At 42.2% G+C, this 19,765-nt stretch overlaps 1 protein-coding gene across 7 annotated transcripts in view; it reads left to right on the forward strand.

The window, feature by feature from the left end:
• HERC2 (HECT and RLD domain containing E3 ubiquitin protein ligase 2) overlaps positions 1-19,765 on the forward strand; it is a 287,985-nt gene that overhangs the window by 169,920 nt on the left and 98,300 nt on the right. For all 7 annotated transcript variants that reach the window (XM_073614619.1, XM_073614626.1, XM_073614620.1 and 4 more), the window contains exons 55-63: positions 1,584-1,675; positions 1,766-1,941; positions 2,270-2,381; positions 8,849-8,930; positions 10,347-10,490; positions 10,823-10,913; positions 11,016-11,193; positions 15,368-15,449; positions 16,947-17,118. In XM_073614619.1, the coding sequence (XP_073470720.1) occupies positions 1,584-1,675; positions 1,766-1,941; positions 2,270-2,381; positions 8,849-8,930; positions 10,347-10,490; positions 10,823-10,913; positions 11,016-11,193; positions 15,368-15,449; positions 16,947-17,118 (1,129 nt within the window). The remainder of the gene's footprint in view (positions 1-1,583; positions 1,676-1,765; positions 1,942-2,269; positions 2,382-8,848; positions 8,931-10,346; positions 10,491-10,822; positions 10,914-11,015; positions 11,194-15,367; positions 15,450-16,946; positions 17,119-19,765) is intronic.

The raw sequence follows: 19,765 nt of genomic DNA on the forward strand, positions 1-19,765 counted from the left end.
TCTGTACAGAAATTCTTTATAGATTAATTTGACAAAAATAGTGTGACGAGCAAAAACCTTTGCAGCATGTTCAAGGTTATGTAAGTCTAGACACTGTAGCAGTAGTAACAGCAAAATCACCTATGTTTAAAATGTACCGCACAGCCTCATTTTAAAAAGGGGAGCCTCTTCCCTCCTGGTGCTTTGACACAGAGGGACTAAAAATCATCTGGACTGGCTCCCACCTCCACGGAAAGAAGAGATTCGTTTCTGATAGCCCTAGAATCTTCTAGATCAGTGATTGCGAACCTTGGCACTCCAGATGTTTTGGAACTACATTTTCCATGATGCTCAACTACACTGCAGAGTGCATGGGCATCATGGGAAATGTAGTTCCAAAACATCTGGAGTGCCAAGGTTCACCCTCACTGTTCTAGGTAATCGATAACAGATCTAGAAATATTAAACCTCTCTTTGTCTGAGGCTGCAGGTGAAGAAGATTGTGGGCATTTTAAACCTTTTGTGAGCAGGTGCAGCAACAGCTTTCTCCAGCAGAGACCTAAATCCTTTCATAACAGAAGAAAAATAATCCTTTGTAAAATAGGGAGAAGGAGGAACACCTGATAAGGATGAGCTAAATAAACTTTTCAGCCCTAGACTTGCTAGAAACACAATTTGCACCATCCTTTCCTGCACCAGATTCTGCCTTCCATATATTACAAACACTACCAGGAACAATTTGTCTACAGCCTCAGCATGATTGTCCTTTCGTTTGGAAACACAAATGGGCACAGCAAAAAAGGAAATGGATCTTTCAAGAAGAAACTCTCACTCTCTTCAGGAATAATCAGGGAGCCAAAGGGTTAAACAGAAGAGGCAGAGTGCCAAATGTCATTGCAGGTAGCAGTCTGTAGAAGAATGGGGTCTTTTCTACTGAAAATGCCAGCAATGGACCAAAGCGAGCAGCTGTCATTCCCTCTGAGAGCTGCATCTGCCACCTTACAGCCTGGGGCGCACAGAAAGCAGTGATAGGTGTTTGAAGGGGTGCGTCTAGTAATAGCAGACCATACGCAGGAAGCGACCAGAGTACCAAGCAGTGGGGTGTCAATATATCTAGCATGAATCACCCAGCACTGTTGGCTGACAGGGGAAACTTCCAGAATATCAGTATATCCAGCACGAATCTATCAGTAGCTGATGATGATAGAAATTTTTCCAGTTAAAGTGAAAAATTCAGCAGAGAGGAAGGAGACCTTCATTTTCCTGGGACTCAAACAGTATAACTGGTGAGATTTGAAGTGTGAATGGTTGTACCCTTAAAGGGGCAGGGCAGGCCTTTCTTTTTTTTTGCCTAGTGTCCAATTCTTTTGTAGGAGGCCATATATCCCTATGTTTTATCAGAGCTGTGCCCCTCAAAGGGCGAAATGGCAATGTAGTGTTTTTAATTCTCATTCTGCAGTTTTCAAGTAATGAAAACCTTTTGCTTTATAAAGTACAAAAAACAAAGGTATAGTATCACTTAAATTAAATGTGATCACATCTTCTTTAATCACTTGTTTTTTATTATCTATACATCAGGTTTATGCAAACTTTTTTTGTTTTAGGGGGAAACTCTCTTAATAACCTCATAGAATTAAAGACAATCAACATAAATCCTATAGATATGAGTGTGTTGCTGCTTAGTGACTGTACAGAGGTAAGTGGGTCCTGCAGCTGCATTTTTAACAGTGTTCTTTGTGTTTGAATTTTATGCTAATGTGCTATTTTTTTTTCTCACCCACTTTAGTATCACAGATATATTGAGATTGCTATTAAGCAGTGTCGGAGCTCTGGCATTGACTGTAAAATCCATGAGTTGAGCATTATCGGACAGATCCGAGCAGATGATGAGGATCTAGCAACTGTTCCTTTTCTTGCCTCTGATAATGAAGAAGAGGAGGATGATAAGACTAGCACTGGCAGGTAAGTACTAGAGGAGTTAAAAAAACAAAACAAAAATTTTTTTTTAATAATAATCACAAAATTATCAACTTCTTTGTGGGTGGGGCATATGGTAATAACTGCTCATACTGACACATTTCCTGCTGGATTTGAAGGAATTAAAGTTTTAATGGTATTCTGTATTTGTTGCACGTACACTGCCCATTCCCTTTGAAGTTTTTGGGAGACTTTTAATGTATTGGTTTTATTTTTAAAGTGAGTCTGTTTTGCCCATTGTGATAGCTGATTGAATATTAGAATGCAGTTTAACTTTTATTAATAGTAGATGAACAAGCTGTGTCTGTTTTAGCTTTGTCAGGAAAAAAATAGCGGCTTCAGAATCTGCAGCAACAATCAGAACCAAGGTTTTTGTGTGGGGTTTGAATGACAAGGATCAGCTGGGAGGACTGAAAGGTTCTAAGGTAAGATCTGATGCAGTGTATCGTACTACTAGATTTTAATCTGGTTTAGCTGTTGAGTTGTATCTATATGCTCAGCTTCCGTGTGGGTATTGACAGTGTAGATTGAGGAGGATGTTTGCAGGTCTTCACTTGATACAAACTGGATATTTTAGAGCTTGTGTAGAAAAGCAAAAGCAACACATTTCAGTTTGCATTTGAGATCATGTTAAGATACTTCACAGCTGCTGCTTTTTTTTTTTTTTTTTTAACCTTTAAAAAAAAAACCCAACCTTGGAGTTGATTTAACCACTTCAGCCCCGGAAGGATTTACCCCCTTCCTGACCAGAGCACCTTTTACAATTTGGCACTGCGTCGCTTTAACTGCCAATTGCGCGGTCATGCAATGCTGTATCCAAACGAAATTTGCGCCCTTTTCTTCCCACAAATAGAGCTTTCTTTTGATGGTATTTGATCACCTCTGCCGTTTTTATTTTTTGCGCTATAAACGGAAAAAGACCGAAAATTTTGAAAAAAAAATGATATTTTCTATTTTTGTTATAAAAAAAATCCAATAAACTCAATTTTAGTCATACATTTAGGCCAAAATGTATTCGGCCACATGTCTTTGGTAAAAAAAATGTCAATAAGTGTATATTTATTGGTTTGCGCAAAAGTTATAGCGTCTACAAACTAGGGTACATTTTCTGGAATTTACACAGCTTTTAGTTTATTATTATTATTATTATTATTATTATACAGGATTTATATAGCGCCGACAGTTTACGCAGCGCTTTACAACATTAGGGCAGACAGTACAAGTTCAATACAGGAGGAATCAGAGGGCCCTGCTCGTTAAAGCTTACAATCTAGGAGGGAGGGTCAAGTTATACAAAGGGTAATAGCTGTGGGGGATGAGGTAACGTAGAAAATAGTGCAGTTGTTAGATGGAGGCAGGATAGGCTTCTCTGAAGAGGAAAGTTTTCGGGGATCGCCTAAAAGTGGATAAAGTTGGAGACAGTCTGACAGATTGGGGTAGGGAATTCCAGAGGATGGGCGAGGCTCGGGAGAAGTCCTGGAGGCGGATATGGGAGGAGGTGATGAGGGAGCTAGAGAGCAGGAGGTCTTGGGAGGAACGGAGATGGCGATTAGGTTGGTATTTTGAGACTAGGTTAGTGATTTAGCTGGGGGCAGAGTTGTGGATGGCTTTGTAACTTATTGTTAGTATTTTGAATTTAATTCGTTGGGCGAGTGGTAGCCAATGGAGGGATTGGCAGAGAGGGGTAGCGGACACTGAGCGGTTTGTAAGGTGGATGAGTCTGGCAGCAGCATTCATGATGGACTGAAGGGGGGATAGTCTGTTTAAAGGTAAGCCAATGAGGAGTGAGTTGCAGTAGTCAAGGCGAGAGATAACCAGGGAGTGAATCAGGAGCTTTGTGGTTTCATTGGTTAGAAAGGGACGTAGTTTAGAGATGTTGCGGAGGTTGAGGCGGCAAGCTTTGGAAAGTGATTGGATGTGGGGCTGAAAGGAGAGTTCAGAATCCAGGATAACCCCTAGCACCCTGACATGTGGGGACGGGTGGATGGTTTTGCCATTGCTCTTGACAGAGAAGTCGGGGGAAGAGGAACGTGGGGGAGGAAATATTATAAGCTCGGTTTTGGACAAGTTGAGTTTGAGGAAGTGGTGTGACATCCATACAGATATGTCGGTTAGTAAGTTAGTGATGCGTGAGGAGACTGATGGAGTGAGTTGAGGGGTGGAGAGATAGATTTGTGTGTCATCAGCATAGAAATGATATTGAAAGCCGTGAGAGGCTATCAGCTGACCCAGGGAAGAGGTGTAGATTGAAAATAAAAGAGGTCCAAGAACAGAACCTTGGGGGACCCCGACAGAGAAGGGAAGAGGAGTGGAGGAAGTAGAATTGTAAGTAAGTTTATGACTGCCTATGTCATTTCTTGAGGTGCTAAAATGACAGGGCAGTACAAAACCCCCCCAGATGACCCCATTTTGGAAAGTACACACCCCAAGGAAATTGCTGAGAGGCATGTTGAGCCCATTGAATATTTATTTTTTTTTTGTCCCAAGTGATTGAATAATGACAAAAAAAAAAAAAAAATGTACAAAAAGTTGTCACTAAACGATATATTGCTCACACAGGCCATGGGCATATGTGGAATTGCACCCCAAAATACATTCAGCTGCTTCTCCTGAGTATGGGGATACCACATGTGTGGGACTTTTTGGGAGCCTAGCCGCGTACGGGGCCCCGAAAACCAATCACTGCCTTCAGGATTTCTAAGGGCGTAAATTTTTGATTTCACTCCTCTCTACCTATCACAGTTTTGAAGGCCATAAAATGCCCAGATGGCACAGACGCCGTAGTAATTTGGACCGTCGTGTCTGCATGAAGGGAGGTAAGAACGAAAACATTCTTATTGTCCCTCCACTTCATAGCGAGCAAATTATTACACTGCAAGCAGGCTCTCTCCCCCAGCCTAAGACGGAAATCTACAAGCCGCTGGGGAAAGCCCCGGCGATTAGGTTGCACGGTGCCACATGCTCCAATCTGATGATCAAAAAGGTGGCTAAAAAGTGGCACGCTCGTGTAATAATTGTCCACGTACAAGTGGTACCCCTTTCTGAATAAGGGTGACACCAAGTCCCACACTATCTTGCCAGCGCTTCCTATGAAGTCAGGGCAGTTTGTCGGCTCTACGTGACTATCTTTGCCCTCGTTAACCATAAAACTACATGTATAGCCTGTGGCCCTGTCACAGAGCTTATACATCTTGACCCCGTATCTGGCACGCTTGCTGGGAAGATACTGTTTGAATGACAAGCGGCCAGAAAATTTAATCAGGGACTCATCAACGCAGACAACTTGATGGGGAGTAAACAAGTCTGCAAAACGCTGGTTGAAGTGGTTTACGAGGGGCCGAATTTTGTAGAGCCGATCGTATTCAGGGTCTCCACGAGGACGACAGAGTTCATTGTCGTTGAAGTGCATGAACCGCAAAATCTGCTCGTATCATGCCCTGGCCATGGAAGCAGAGAACACGGGCATATGGTAAATTGGGTCAGTGGACCAATATGACCACAACTCACTCTTTTTATTTATGCCCATGTTGAGGGAAAGGCCCAGAAAGAGCTTAAATTTGGAGACCGTAATTGGTCTCCAATCGCTGGCAAGGGAGGACTGGGGATTAGCGGCGATGTGTTGACCAGCGTATAAATTGCTTTGGTCCACAATAGATCTATAGAGATCTTCGGTGAAAAACAGTGAATAAAAATCCAGTGGCGTAAAATCAACTGTTTCCACCTGAATTCCGGGTTGGCCAGTGAATGGGGGCAGTATGGGTGCTGCAGAAGTGGTGGGTACCCAATTCGGATTGGCGAATGCAGCAGGAAGGGCACTATAGGCACGACGGGCCTGTGTTCGTCTTCTTGGTGGCAGCGGGACACTACTAGTGGTTGCCACCCCACCAGCTTGAACTGCACTTATGGGACTCGCCACGTCACCACGTGATACTGCAGTGCTGGATGTACGACCAGGGTGTACTAGGCCGCTGGTGCTTGCCAGTTCACCAGAAGGAATAGCGGCGCTGGTACTTCTCTGCTCCATACGAGGGACCTGCGGTTCTTGCACTTCAAGGACAGAAGAAGATGATTGGGGTCTGGTACGCCTGACCTTAGCAGGGACCACAACTCTGTCGTCAGAGCTATCTGTCATGGTGCCGCTGTCCTCTACAGGATCGTATTCTGAGCCTGAATCTGACAGATGAGTGACTTCCTCTTCACTATCTATCATGCTCAGAAACGTGTAGGCCTCTTCACTAGTGTACCTTCGATTTGCCATTTTGGGCTCTAAATTTAGTGGTACACTAGTGAGACTCACAGGCAAAAAAGCTCCTGACTGTCAGCGACTGATTCAAAGCGCTACCAAAAAACTGTTAGCGATCGCAGGGATCAGGCCTGACTCTGCGAATGCTGCAGTTATGTGTGCTTAGTGTTTTGTAAGTGACAGTGATCGATCGATAGTGCACTTGGGTGGGCTGGGCTGGGCTGGGCCGAGTGGCAAAACGCAGGTGCTAGCAGGTATCTGGGCGGATCCCACCAACACTGCGTTTTTTTGGGGGACCCTAAACTGCTGGGGAGTATAGATCTGATCGGATCAGATATCGATCTGTTCAGATACTATAGCACTAAGAGAGGTGTATGCTGCGTGCGTGGGTTTTAGCGGTACTGGCGCTCACCTGACGCTGCCTGGGACGATGCAGACCTTATCTGACCCTAAAAACGTAACTTATATCACCGCCGGCGATCAGGGGGTTAAACCTTTATAAGGTAATAAACGGCGGGTGCCCTAAAACTATAATAAACTATAATAAACAAACTAACCAGCGTCACCCGTAACAATTATATGGTGATCACTGGTGAAAGGGTTAACTAGGGGGCAATCAAGGGGTTAAAACCTTTAGTAGGTAGTATATAGGGGTCCCTGTCGCTATAAAACACTGACGGCGAACCTATATACTTACCTCCCTAACTAGCGTCACCTGTGTCACTAATACAGCGATCAGAAAAACGATCGCTTAGTGACACTGGTGACGGGGGGTGATTACGGGGTTAAAACTTTATTAGGGGGGGTTAGGGGTTTACCCTAGACCTAAAGGGGGGTACCCCAGACCTAAAGGGGGCTAACCCTAACTGCCCTAACACTTATAACTGTCAAACTGACACCAATGCAATAATCAGAAAAAAAAAAACTGCTTTTGGTGTCAGTGTGACAGGGGGTACAGGGGGGTGATCAGGGGGTGATGGGGGGGTGACAAGTGTGCCTGCGTGTTCTACTGTTAGTGTAGTGTTGGTGCAAACTTACTTGGATGTCTTCTCTCCTCTGCGCCGGAACGAAAAGTGACATCACTTCCTCCGCTTCTGTTTACATTACAGAAGCCGAGGAAGCCCGTCATTGGCCAGGAGCGATCGCCTCACCTTTGATCGCCCCTGACCTGAATCCGACCGCCACAGGCACCGGGGGGGGGGGGGGGGGGTCCGATCGGACCCCCCACCCGCTGGCAGGCAAGGACGTACCTGTAAGTCCTTTTGCCTGCCCGTGCCATCCTGCCGACGTACATCGTCGTGCGGCGGTCGGCAACTGGTTAATAAAACTGGAGAGTGCAAAATCTGGTGCCGCTTTCCATGAGGAACCAAACCGCTTCCATTATTTTGTCAAAGAATAATTGAACAAGCTGAAGGTAGAAGCTGATTGGCTACCATGCACAGCTGCACCAGATTTAGCACTCCAGTTTTAGCAAATCAACACCTCAAAAAAAAAAAGTTGTTGCCTTTCATGCTGCAAAGCTGTCTATTGCATCTTCGGCCATCTTCCACTGCTGCTGGTTTTCCAGCTGTTGGCCATCATTCAGCCCACCTCCTGGGTTCCCAGACTGTCAGACACAACCCATGGTGGTGTGGCATCCCGTCAACTTCGTCTTACAGGAGAATTGTACAGCAAATATAACTCTCATCACCACGTGAGCATCATACAGGGCTGTACAAAGTTGAAGCAGTGTCGGAAGGACCCTGGTATGTCAAGTAAACCGTCCAAAAAAACTCAAAAGAAGGTACCGATACAAAAAATTATTTACAAATTAACAATGGGGAGGAAAGTACTGCCAACATGCAATGTTGATGTATCAGTGGGCCCTAGCCAGCTTTTCTACTGGTGAAAGTATCCAGTACAAAATTGCTTACCATAATTGGTGTGTGAGTGGGTTTCCAGGACTGGTACGAATCCCCTACACCCATCCATAGAAGGTTTGTAACTCAGTGTGTTTTGTCATATACTAGACAGCTAGTAAGGGTGCAAAATACCAAACAGCTAAATTTGCCTGGATGCAGCAGCTTTTCATCTGATGAGCCTCAACTCAATTTTTCAGTAAAGGCATATAAGGCAACAAGTGGCCACATAGTGAATTTTAGCCAGTTGCTCAGGAACCAGACACAATTTTACAGTCTATGGACAGCTTTAGCCTTATAATCAAGGGAGAAAAGGCTTCTTCATTCCATATCTTTTATTGGGACAGATGTATTTATAAATTAACGTCTTGGGTTATTTAAACAAATACGTTAATACAAGGTATCCTATTGGAAAAGGCTAATAGTTCCACGTTTCTGGTAGATCCATGTCTGGGCAAGTGGAAAACTGTGAAGCCTAAGTCTGGGTTTTCTGTCAGTTTAAATAATTGTTTCTTCTTTACTAAGTGATGCACCTGCTGTGAGCGCTGTATCATACTATAAGTAGCATCAGGCAGGCTGAGTACTTCTCAGCCATTCAGAGGAAGTCTTATATTTTTTAGCAATGAATACAAGGCCTCCTCTGATTGGCTGAGGTGAAAAGGCTGGAGGATGATATCACAAAACATTTCAGCTATGATAAAATAATTATGTGTTTGTTTTTTTTTTTGTTTTTTTTTTTTTTACCTTGCAGATCAAAGTTCCATCCTTTTCAGAGACCCTTTCAGCTCTCAATGTTGTACAGGTTGCTGGTGGATCTAAAAGTCTATTTGCAGGTACAGTTTTTATTGCATTACAGTGCTTCAAGTCTGTTAATAGTTCTGAGCTGACTTTGCTTTCGGGATATACTGTTACACAACTGTATCTCCTACTTGCTGTAGTAAAGAGAAAATGAGCTCTGAAGTCTGTGCCCAAAAAGGCAGGAAAAGGGGGAAAAGACTAGTCATCAGCATTACCTATTATCTCCCAGCAGCTGATTTTGTTTTCTCATTACTGACTTGCTAAGCCTTGTTTTGTCTGTGTGGAGACATCTTGGTAGAGACAGGGCTTTACTTCCCCACATCAGAGCCTCTAGCAAGGATAATGGGGTACTGCTTGGGCAGAGTTAACATTTCTTGATGTTCCTATAATATGGAAAGTTTCCTTACAGGAGAAAAGCAGCAGAAAAAAACGCAATAAAAGCTGCGCTTTTGTATGCACGTTTTGTATGTTTATGCTTGTTCACACATTTGCCCTTTATGCATTCTGTTGGCCAGATTATTTATTCTGGCCATTAGAATGTATTAACCCGAGAATACACATAAACGCACCTAGGGTTGGCATGTTTTATGTGCTTTTTTTTTTTTTCAGCTGAAACGCTCCTCTTCAGAACATGCAAGTGATTTTTTTTCTTTCTGCCTCTAAATGCGCTCCTTCTTCTAAACTCTTGTAAACGCCCATGTGTGCATTGACACAAAGGTTAGGCCAGCCATACCCAGAACCAATTTCTTTTCTGCAACCACAGACAGTGTTGACCGGGGAATCCCTCCCGCCTATCTATTATATTCTCCAGGTGGGGAATCCGTCCCAGCTGGGGGAAGACAGTGATTATTGCTAGAGGCTATACCAGCTGCTAGCGGTAATCGCATGTAACATCCAGCAGGCTTGTTGTACCCAAGCTGATCGATCGATCAACTTTGTAAATTCAGCCTGCCCATACATGGTTCGAATCTCTACCGTTTTCTGCTTCATTGGCCGAGATTCAAACCCGGAGGAACATTTTGCGTCAAACCCCCCCCATTAAACTCAAATCTTTTTAAATAATGCAAAAAGCAGTAATGTGTAGAAAACCCCAGCAGATTTGTCAGTTTGGAGAATTGTCTTGATTTTGATGCTACCATGTAACTTGCACTCCTTTCTCACTCAAAGACTACTTGATATTAAAATGGCTATTTTGTTGTGGGTTTTGGTCTCCTTCATTGACTTGTAACTTTTGCAGGAATTGCGTGGAACGGGATATTGTGGCAGAGATATCCCTCCAATTATGTCTCCAAATATTGTCAAAATCCACTGCTCTCAACTCAATAGCTTGACAAAAATCTTTTTTCCATTGCTGTAATCAATGGTCTGTTATTCTGGCTTCATCTATTTTGCTATTATAACATTTTATATAGAGTTGCGCATGCTTATTTTCTGTTATATTTGCTATTCAGTTACTGCCGAAGGTAAAGTGTATGCATGTGGAGAGGCCACCAATGGAAGATTGGGCTTAGGAATTTCAAGTGGCACTGTGCCCATACCTCGACAGATGACTGCTCTCAGCAATTATGTGGTGAAGAAAGTGGCTGTTCATTCAGGTACGCCTGGTCAAAAGTGTCTATCCTGTTCTCTTAGAGCAGTGATGGAGAACCTTGGCACCCCAGATGTTTTGGCGCTACATTTCCCATGATATTCATGCACTCTGCAGTGTAGTTGAGCATCATGGGAAATGTAGTTCCAAAACATCTGGAGTGCCAAGGTTCGCCATCATTGTCTTAGAGACTCTCATTTTAAAAAAGTGCAGGCGTCTAGAAGTTGCAGGGATCTAGGTGCTCGCAATTTATACCTGTAGCAGTGTTTTTATGTATGAAGATAGGACTATAATGACAGTGCGTGTGCCTCTTTGTAGTCATACACATCCATGTTTCAGGTGGAAGACATGCAATGGCTTTAACTGTGGATGGAAAAATTTTCTCTTGGGGAGAAGGAGATGATGGCAAGCTTGGACATTTCAGTAGGATGTAAGAATATTTTTCTTTTAGTTGTATAAATATGTACCTAAATTCATGACATTTACTGGCACTGACTGATGTTCTTAAGATAAGCTGTTCCCACTTATTCAGGAACTGTGACAAACCTCGTCTGGTGGAAGCACTGAAGAGTAAGCGTATCCGAGACATTGCCTGTGGAAGCTCCCATAGTGCTGCAATCACATCTAGTGGGGAACTGTATACATGGGGATTAGGAGAGTATGGCCGTCTGGGCCATGGTGACAATACAACGCAGCTGAAGCCTAAAATGGTAAGGGTGAAAGTGATTTCTTGCTTAAATGTGTGAAGATTTGATTCTACTAATAGGTGGAAATTCTGTGCCGCTTTTACTCCAGGTTTCCCAAATTAAGCTGGCTATACACAGAGTAATCACTTAAAATAACTAGAGATCCAGATTGTTGTGATTGTGGTACGGAATCTTAATTAAGATCTCAATGTTTTATTTCTCAGTGCCTCCAACCTTACGGTAATTTTTAGAATATCACATTACATACCACAATCCTTTCCTGAGTTTGTTAATTTATGGGGGTTTCTTTCCAAAGTATAAAGATCTCCCAACAAAATTAATAAGTAAATAATTTGACTTTATTAACGAGTATATTTATTTAATTTCATACAGAACTAGATTTTCTGGTGATTGATATTTTACACATACATTATCAAAACATCAACACGACAATGAAACAATATATCTAAATATTACAATTTACTCAGGGGAGCCCAAATTGGTCTGTTGGAAAAATCTGTGCAGTAATTGCGCTTTATATTCAAGAACACAATATCCCTTGTCGCTTGGGCAAACAGTCCTCTGAGTTTCTCTGGTCGGAAGGAATCCAAAGTATGTCTCACAGAGTCAACAGAAATATGTTGCCAATTTGAAATAAATATTAAACCAACAGAGCTGCTAAAATTAAATGGGGCAATGGAACTCTCCCTGGGACCATAGGAATTTAAATGGATATAAGTTTGTCTGAATTCCCCCTAAACACGACTAAAATAATACACGGCCTAGACAATAAATTAATGTCAATACATAAACTATAAAATATAATCCCTACAATTTTGAGAGATGAGATAAATAGGATTTGTATGATCTGTATCTTACCAACAGCTTAAAAGGGGAAGATGTCTGCCAATATCTCAGTACATCGAGTGGTTCCAGTCACAAGGTCCAGCAAGATGAGAAGTGGTCAAATATCAGCAGACTTCTTGATCGTCTAGGGGTGTATCTGGTGTGTGGGTCTGTGATCCCTTCTCTATGGCCCTCACAACCTTTATACCATCTTGGGACAATAAGCTCATAAATGTATCATAAGCTCAGCCCAGAAGGTTTGGCTCATTCTCCATTGGTTGGGGAATTCTGATGATTTACCTGGTAAATTTATGTAATATCATCTTCAGCCACTAGGTGTGTCTGAGGACAGAAAATGTGTTCTAAACTTTTTTGTTAAAAGAAAGAATATGTTTTCTTTTATAATGGGTATTTATCTATATTTTGGGGATATGAATATATGTCTATACTGTTTAGGGACCCCCAGCAATTGGTACAAAATATAATACATTTAGTATAAATTATATTAATTAATATCACACACAATGGATATTTATATGAACAAATGCATGACTCCTGTATAACCTATGCAAACCTATTTGTCTTGAGACAACACATGTAATATGGGTATTTTCATATAGATGCGGTCACGGTTTCTATGTATTTACCACCATGATAGGTATCTAAACACAATTCTTCATTTGTACTATAATAAAATATATATTTCTACTTTTAGGATCACATATATTTACACTGCCACGTGTTTACAGGACTTCAGTGTTTTCTCACAGCGTCTGAAATGAACCTTGAACATTTCAGACACATTTCCATTATTTACTGTTCCGATATTGGTGTCTTATTTGTCCTTTCAGTCATTGTCTGAGGGACAGCTTGAGTCAATATTGAGGTTGACTAAGGATATAAATTCACTCTTTGACATAATATAATGGGTTTATTTATCCACTTCTTTTCTTTAACCACTTGCTTACTGGGTACTTAAACCCCCCTCCTGCCCAGACCAATTTTCAGCTTTCAGCGCTGACACATTTTGAATTACAATTGTGCGGTCATGCTACACTGTACCCAAATGAAACTTTTATCATTTTTTCACACAAATAGAGCTTTCCTTTGGTGGTATTTAATCACAGCTGGGATTTTTATTTTTTGCTAAACAAACAAAAAAGATGGAAAATTTTGAAAAAAAAAATAAAAACAGGTAATTTTTCTCCTTCATTGATATGCGCTGATGAGTCTGCACTGGTGGGCACTCATAGGCACAGATAAGGCGGCACTGATGGGGACAGATAAGGCGGCACTGATGGGGACAGATAAGGCGGCACTGATGGGGACAGATAAGGCGGCACTGATGGGGACAGATAAGGCGGCACTGATGGGGACAGATAAGGCGGCACTGATGGGGACAGATAAGGCGGCACTGATGGGGACAGATAAGGCGGCACTGATGGGGACAGATAAGGCGGCACTGATGGGGACAGATAAGGCGGCACTGATGGGGACAGATAAGGCGGCACTGATAAGATGGCACTGATAAGATGGCACTGATAAGATGGCACTGATAAGGTGGCACTGATGGGTACCACTGATAGGTGGCACTGATGGGTACCACTGATAGGTGGCACTGATGTGCAGCACTGTTGATGAGGCATTGATTGTGGGCACTGATGGGTGGCACTGTGGGCACTGGTAGGCGGAAATGTCTACTGTTTGGTGGCACAGGTGGGCACTGAGGAGCTGGCAGCAGCTCTCCGTGATCGGGACTGATGTCCCTCTCACAGCCGCCGGTGATCGTCCTTCTTTTTTTTTTTTTCCATCACACTGTAAGCGCGAGGAGAAAAATAGCCGATTACCGCCTCTGTTTACATCACATGATCAGCTGTCATTGGCTGACAGCTGATCACCTGGTACGGGGTCGGGATTGACCCCTTACTGCAATCTGTGATCCAGCGAGTCACATAGACTCGCTGATCACAGAGCGCGCCGCACGCACCCTGCAGGAGGCGCGCAGGCCGCTCGGGCACAGGAGGACGTCAATAGACGTACACCCGGCAAAGCAGGTCCGCGCTGTAGCCGTCATTCGGCTATAGCGCGCATCTGAACCAGTTAATTGAATGCTTTGTAACTTGGATTTGGAAACACAAATTTTCCTTGTGAGCTGGTTTTTGGGTAAGATGACCTTAGTGTCCATGTTTATTCAGCTTCAATACAGGGTTCTGTTTCTTGATTTTAGCCTAAGGATTATATAACTTAGTCAACTATTTCTGTTGGGAGGGGAAGTGCTCTTTTGGAGTGCTGACTCAATTTAAAGTCTAAATGAAAAAATATAATAGTTTGATGTGTCTCCGCCATGACAAGATCTTTAAGACCTACTTTGTTGTTTTGCATCATTCAAATGACCATTCAGACAGACACAGTACTCACTTTTGTTGCCAGTGGTTTAGACATTAATAGCTGTGTGTTGAGTTATTTTGAGGGGACAGCAAATTTACACTGTTATACAAGCTGTACACTCACTACTTTACATTGTAGCAAAGTGTCATTTCTTCAGTGTTGTCACATGAAAAGATATAATAAAATATTTACAAAAATGTGAGGGGTGTACTCTTCTGCGATACTGTATATAATGTGTATGTATGGATTTTTTGTTTTTAATATAATCACATAACCTCTGCTTTCATCTGCATAATAGGTTTGATGATGTGAGGGTAGAGACTCCAGAGGGGTGTGTCAGCAGGAGGAGAAACGGCAGTAAACTGATCTTCTCAGCGTTTAGCACGGGAGTGTGCCAGCGCAAGGCTACCCGTTGCAGAACAGGCAGGCTGTGCTCCCAGCACAGCTAGAAAACTGACCATACTGGGATGGATGCACTTCCATACCCAGTGTGGTCAGTTTGAATTAGGAAAGCAGGGGGCCTGGCGGGATCACCAGGTATTTCACACAAAGAAAGCAATACAAAAAGACAGAACACATTTTAACACCGGTACATGGTAAAGCTCCTAGATGCACATCTTTGGCTTGGGTTCTGAAAATGGAAAAAGCTAATCAGCTAAGCCAGCTCTTTAAAAGGGGTTTCCCTAGCAAATTGCAGTGTGGTCCTTTTACAGTTTTTATTCTTTGAAAAGGGGCATTGAATAATATTTTTTAAAGATTTGTAATAAAAATGTTTACAGTTCTTTTATATAAAGATTTTTGCCTATGTTCATTTTTGCTAATGTCCACACCAATGCACATTTAAATTTTAAATATGCTGAATGTAACTACCTGAGGTCCACATGTTAAAGTTCTTGGTGCGTTTTTAGTAGTGAAAATCCTCTTTGGGAAGATGTTTTTGTCTAACTGTTGCTTCCCTTTTCAGGTGAAAGTACTTCTTGGCCATAGGGTCATACAGGTGGCATGTGGAAGCAGAGATGCTCAGACGCTGGCCTTGACAGATGAAGGTATGTTCCTATTTATCATTTATGTTGGCAGAAAAGGCTTGGATACACCGGTAGTAACTCCATCGACATACAACAATCTATAAACGGCCCTATGTACATGTACTGATAAGATAACATAGAGTTCAGGGGCAGCTGAAAAAAAATGCCCAACTGCTCCTAAACGTCCGTTTACCAGCAGCAGTGTACATGAGGCCTAAATATCTCCTAAATCTGCATGGTTTAGGAGATATTTACCATATACGCTTGCGCCGTCATCGGTGCATGCGCACCGAAGAAACAGTTCGCTCGTGCCGTTCCTTCAGCAGCCATGCCGTGACCAGCAGCTCCCACGCGCATGTGCGCGGGTGTGACGTCATCGAGGCTCTTGCCAATCACCGCGCCGGAGCCCGCAAACCCGGAAATAACTCCGGGAGACATGTCGCTGGTCACAGCGTTGTGCGGGGACCGCTGCAACAGCTTCGGTCTAAGGTAAGTATTTCATAACGAGTTAGTATGCGTTGCATACTAGCTCATTATGACTTTGTCTTAGAGGGTGTGGTGATGTTATTTTTTGTTGTTTTTTCAGGTTTACAACCACTTTAAGGACCGGAAAGGATTTGCCCCCTTAATGGCCAGGCCATTTTGTGAGATATGACACTGTGTTACTTTAACTGACAATTGCGCGCTTGTGCTGCGCTGTTCCCAAATAAAATCTCCTTTTTTTTCCCCCACAAATGGAGCTTTCTTTTGGTGGTATTTGATCAAATTTTGTGAAACAAAAAAAAAACGACAATTTTGAAAAAGAAACCATATTTATTACTTTCTGCTATAAAACATACTCAATAAAAAAATGTAAAAATCTAATTTCTTCATTAGCTTAGGCCAATATGTATTTTGCTACATATTATTGTTAAAAAAAAATCCCAATAAGCGCGTATACTGGTTTGCGCAAAAGTTATAGCGTGTACAAAATAAGGGATAGATTTATGGTGTTCTTATTATTATTTTTTTTACTAGTAATGGCGGTGATTATCAATTTTTAGCGGACAGATCGGACACTTTATTACATTGATCAGTGATAAAAAATATGCACTGATCACTGTATATGTGACACTGGCAGGGAATCTGTTAACATCAGGGACGATCAAGAGGTGTGTTTACTAACTGTATGGGGGATGGTCTGACTGGGACAACAGAACAGTCTTCCTGCATAGCTGGAAGACCAGATCCTGTGTCATCCCCTGTCAGAATGGAGATCTTTTTTTTTTTTTTTTTTTTTTTTCTTTTTCTTTGGCAGATCCCCGTTCTGTCTCTGTAGGGAACTATCGTGGGCGGGCGGCAGACCCGCTGATTGCGCGAACCTACGGCGATTCGCTCAGTCGAGCCACCTTGCTGCAGTATAACTGCGGCGGGTGGTCGGGAAGTGGTTAAATTTATTATGTATTCTGTGTCAGTGTTTTGCATCCAGTTTCTTACTGATTTCCTTTATTTCCTTTTAACTTGTGTTTCTTTTTCCAGGATTGGTGTTCTCTTGGGGTGATGGAGACTTTGGGAAGCTAGGCCGTGGAGGCAGTGAGGGATGTAATGTCCCCCAGAATATAGAAAGACTGAATGGACAGGGAGTGTGTCAGATTGAGTGTGGAGCCCAATTTTCCCTCGCGCTGACCAAATCTGGAGTTGTTTGGACATGGTAATGTTTGTCAAAGCTTTGAATGCTATATACCATTCGTGTTTAAAACTGAGAATGAGGTTTTTTACTAATCGATGAGTTTATTCTACTTCTAGAAGGGGCTGCTAAACTGTAAATAGTTGCGGATTCTGGAGGAGAAACTTTTGTTCTTTAGTCATACTTGTGTTCACCAAGTAGAAAATAATAGCTGCACACCAACATCCGTCCAACAGGTTTATTGAAAAACTTCCACCAGGAATATGACAACGAACCAAAGGGTGACAATGTTTCACACATACATTGTGCTTCTTTAAACCAAAAGGAAGACTGACCTACCGAACCTCTAAATAGAGGACACTCCCACCTCACACAGTTGTAGGGATCAGCTCTCTTCATGTCTTGATAAGCAAAACTAGAAACATTCTGAACAACAATGTGAGTGCTTGTGCAATACCAAAGTGACCAAACCTATAAAAGACTGACACCATAAAATAAGTAAATACAAAGATAAATTAAAATAAAAATCTATTTGTATGGAGGAAACCAAAACACATGCATCTAATTGAAGATATAACAGATTGCAAAGAGACGCATGTGATGTATGGTGTTCACCAACCGCCAGCAGAATACAAAAGGAAATAGACATAAATATACTATATGGGGACATGTGAAAACTGCCCTGATAAATATCAGTGGCAGACCTAAATAAAGTAAGGTTGTTTTGAGATTTAAAAAAAGACAAATTTTATCAAACAAATATAATACATCCATTACATGCTCCAGAGCAATACAATTTGTTATACATTCACAATCCTTTGCTCTACGTAGAATACCGAGAGTAGAAAACCAGCATACGCAGTATTATCTACATCATAGAAACAGTAAGCATCACCACGTGACATATGTGCAGAGATTCAAAAGGGATCTACATAGGAACACCCAACCAGGTATCCCACAGCTTTTCAAACTTTTTTGTGCTGCCCCTATGCTGGTAAATATATTTTTCTAGCCTCAAAGTTTTACCCATTTGGTCTATCCACTCCCTCACCATAGGGGGTTCTGTAGATTTTAGCTATTGCCTGCGTAGGGACCTCCGATACCTAACAGACCTTGTTTGGGGTCCTCTCTAATCCGAACCTGGAAAACCCAGTTAATGATACCTATAACCTCCTTCCAGTAAACATGCAATTTGGGACAACGCCATAATAGATGTATTAGATCACCGTGGTCCCTCATGCAACAGGTACATGATGGGTCATCGCGCACTCCCATTCTAGCCAACTTAGTGGGGGTTTAATGAACCCGTAGGAGTATGTGCAGCTGTGACAGAGGTTGGGCAACATTTAAAGAACATTGTGAAACTGCTAGTAATACCTTCTTCTATTGCTCCTCCTCAATATATATTCTGGGGTACATTTTGTTTTATTTACTAAACTGCAATGCTGCCAACCCTTCAGCAACCCCTGTCCCGACCGTAAATTTAAGGAGCTCAGTGGTTGTATCCGCAAGATTCATCACCTGAGCAGGGCCTGGGTTAATCGCTCTGGCTTTATGCTGTAACTAGGAGGCCAAGTATTACAACTATGGATTTGGTAGTGCCAACCCACTCGCGTCCTTGGGTCTCTGGAGCTGTTCTAATCTCAGTCTAGCAGTTGTAGAGTGCCATATGAGGGATCGAAACATAGTTAATAATGCGGAACTGCTTCAACGGGATAACTAGCGGTGAATTATGTAGCACATATAAAATTTGAGGCATAAGAATCATCTTTATAAGGTTGATCCTACCTACTGGTGATATTTTCAATCTGGCCCAGACCTTAATCCTGTCACAACTACTGTTAAGTTAAAGGGTGAAGTTTAGCCTGAGAATAATCCAAAAGGTTTGGAGTAACATGTATCCCCAAATATTTTTTATTTTAATCAAATATTCTTTATTGATAATTTTGTTCCAAAATTCATACACAAAAGATCCGAAAAGCACGTCGTCCTGTAACCTACCCCCACCTTTCCAATATATTTACACTTATTTTCATATCCCATTCACTTCCCTCCTTACCAACTCACACATAAAGCGTTGGTGGAAGTATTTGATATCTCTGGGCTACTGCTGGATATTCTACCCCCCTCTGTCGCAATGGCAGGTATAATTGAAGAAGGCGAGTTTGCCTTGATTATAAGGCCCAACATATGCCCCACTCATTCTCCTTCCCCAAAAGAGCATTGCTTTTGAAATAACCGCTTATTCTCTGCTTTCATCAGGACTATTTTTTTGTATTCTTTTTGTGCCTCTGACCATTCCCTATACCTGTCAGCCGAGGGTAATCCTCCACATACTGTTCTCCTGCTACTTTTAACCTCTCCTCAGCAGAGGTCTCCCTTTCCCTTGTTCGCTTCTTGATCTTTGATATTTGCTGAATCAGTATTCCCGAAGAATTGCCTTCAGTGTGGCCTACTCCACATTCACCTCTATAAACTCAGGGAATTTAAAGTTATTTCTGCTTCTTCCATCAGTTCTATCCAAAAGGGGTTTATTTTCCAATTGCCTCCTCGATATCTTCCCCCCTAATTTTACTGATGGGACTAATGGTGAACGAACCGCTCTCGGTTATAATTTACATTTTCTATTATGTGTAAAGCCTCTTCATTGCACAACGCAAGATCAATTCTA

This window comes from Aquarana catesbeiana, linkage group LG02 (genome assembly GCF_042186555.1).
Source record: "Aquarana catesbeiana isolate 2022-GZ linkage group LG02, ASM4218655v1, whole genome shotgun sequence".
Taxonomy (NCBI): Eukaryota; Metazoa; Chordata; class Amphibia; order Anura; family Ranidae; genus Aquarana; species Aquarana catesbeiana.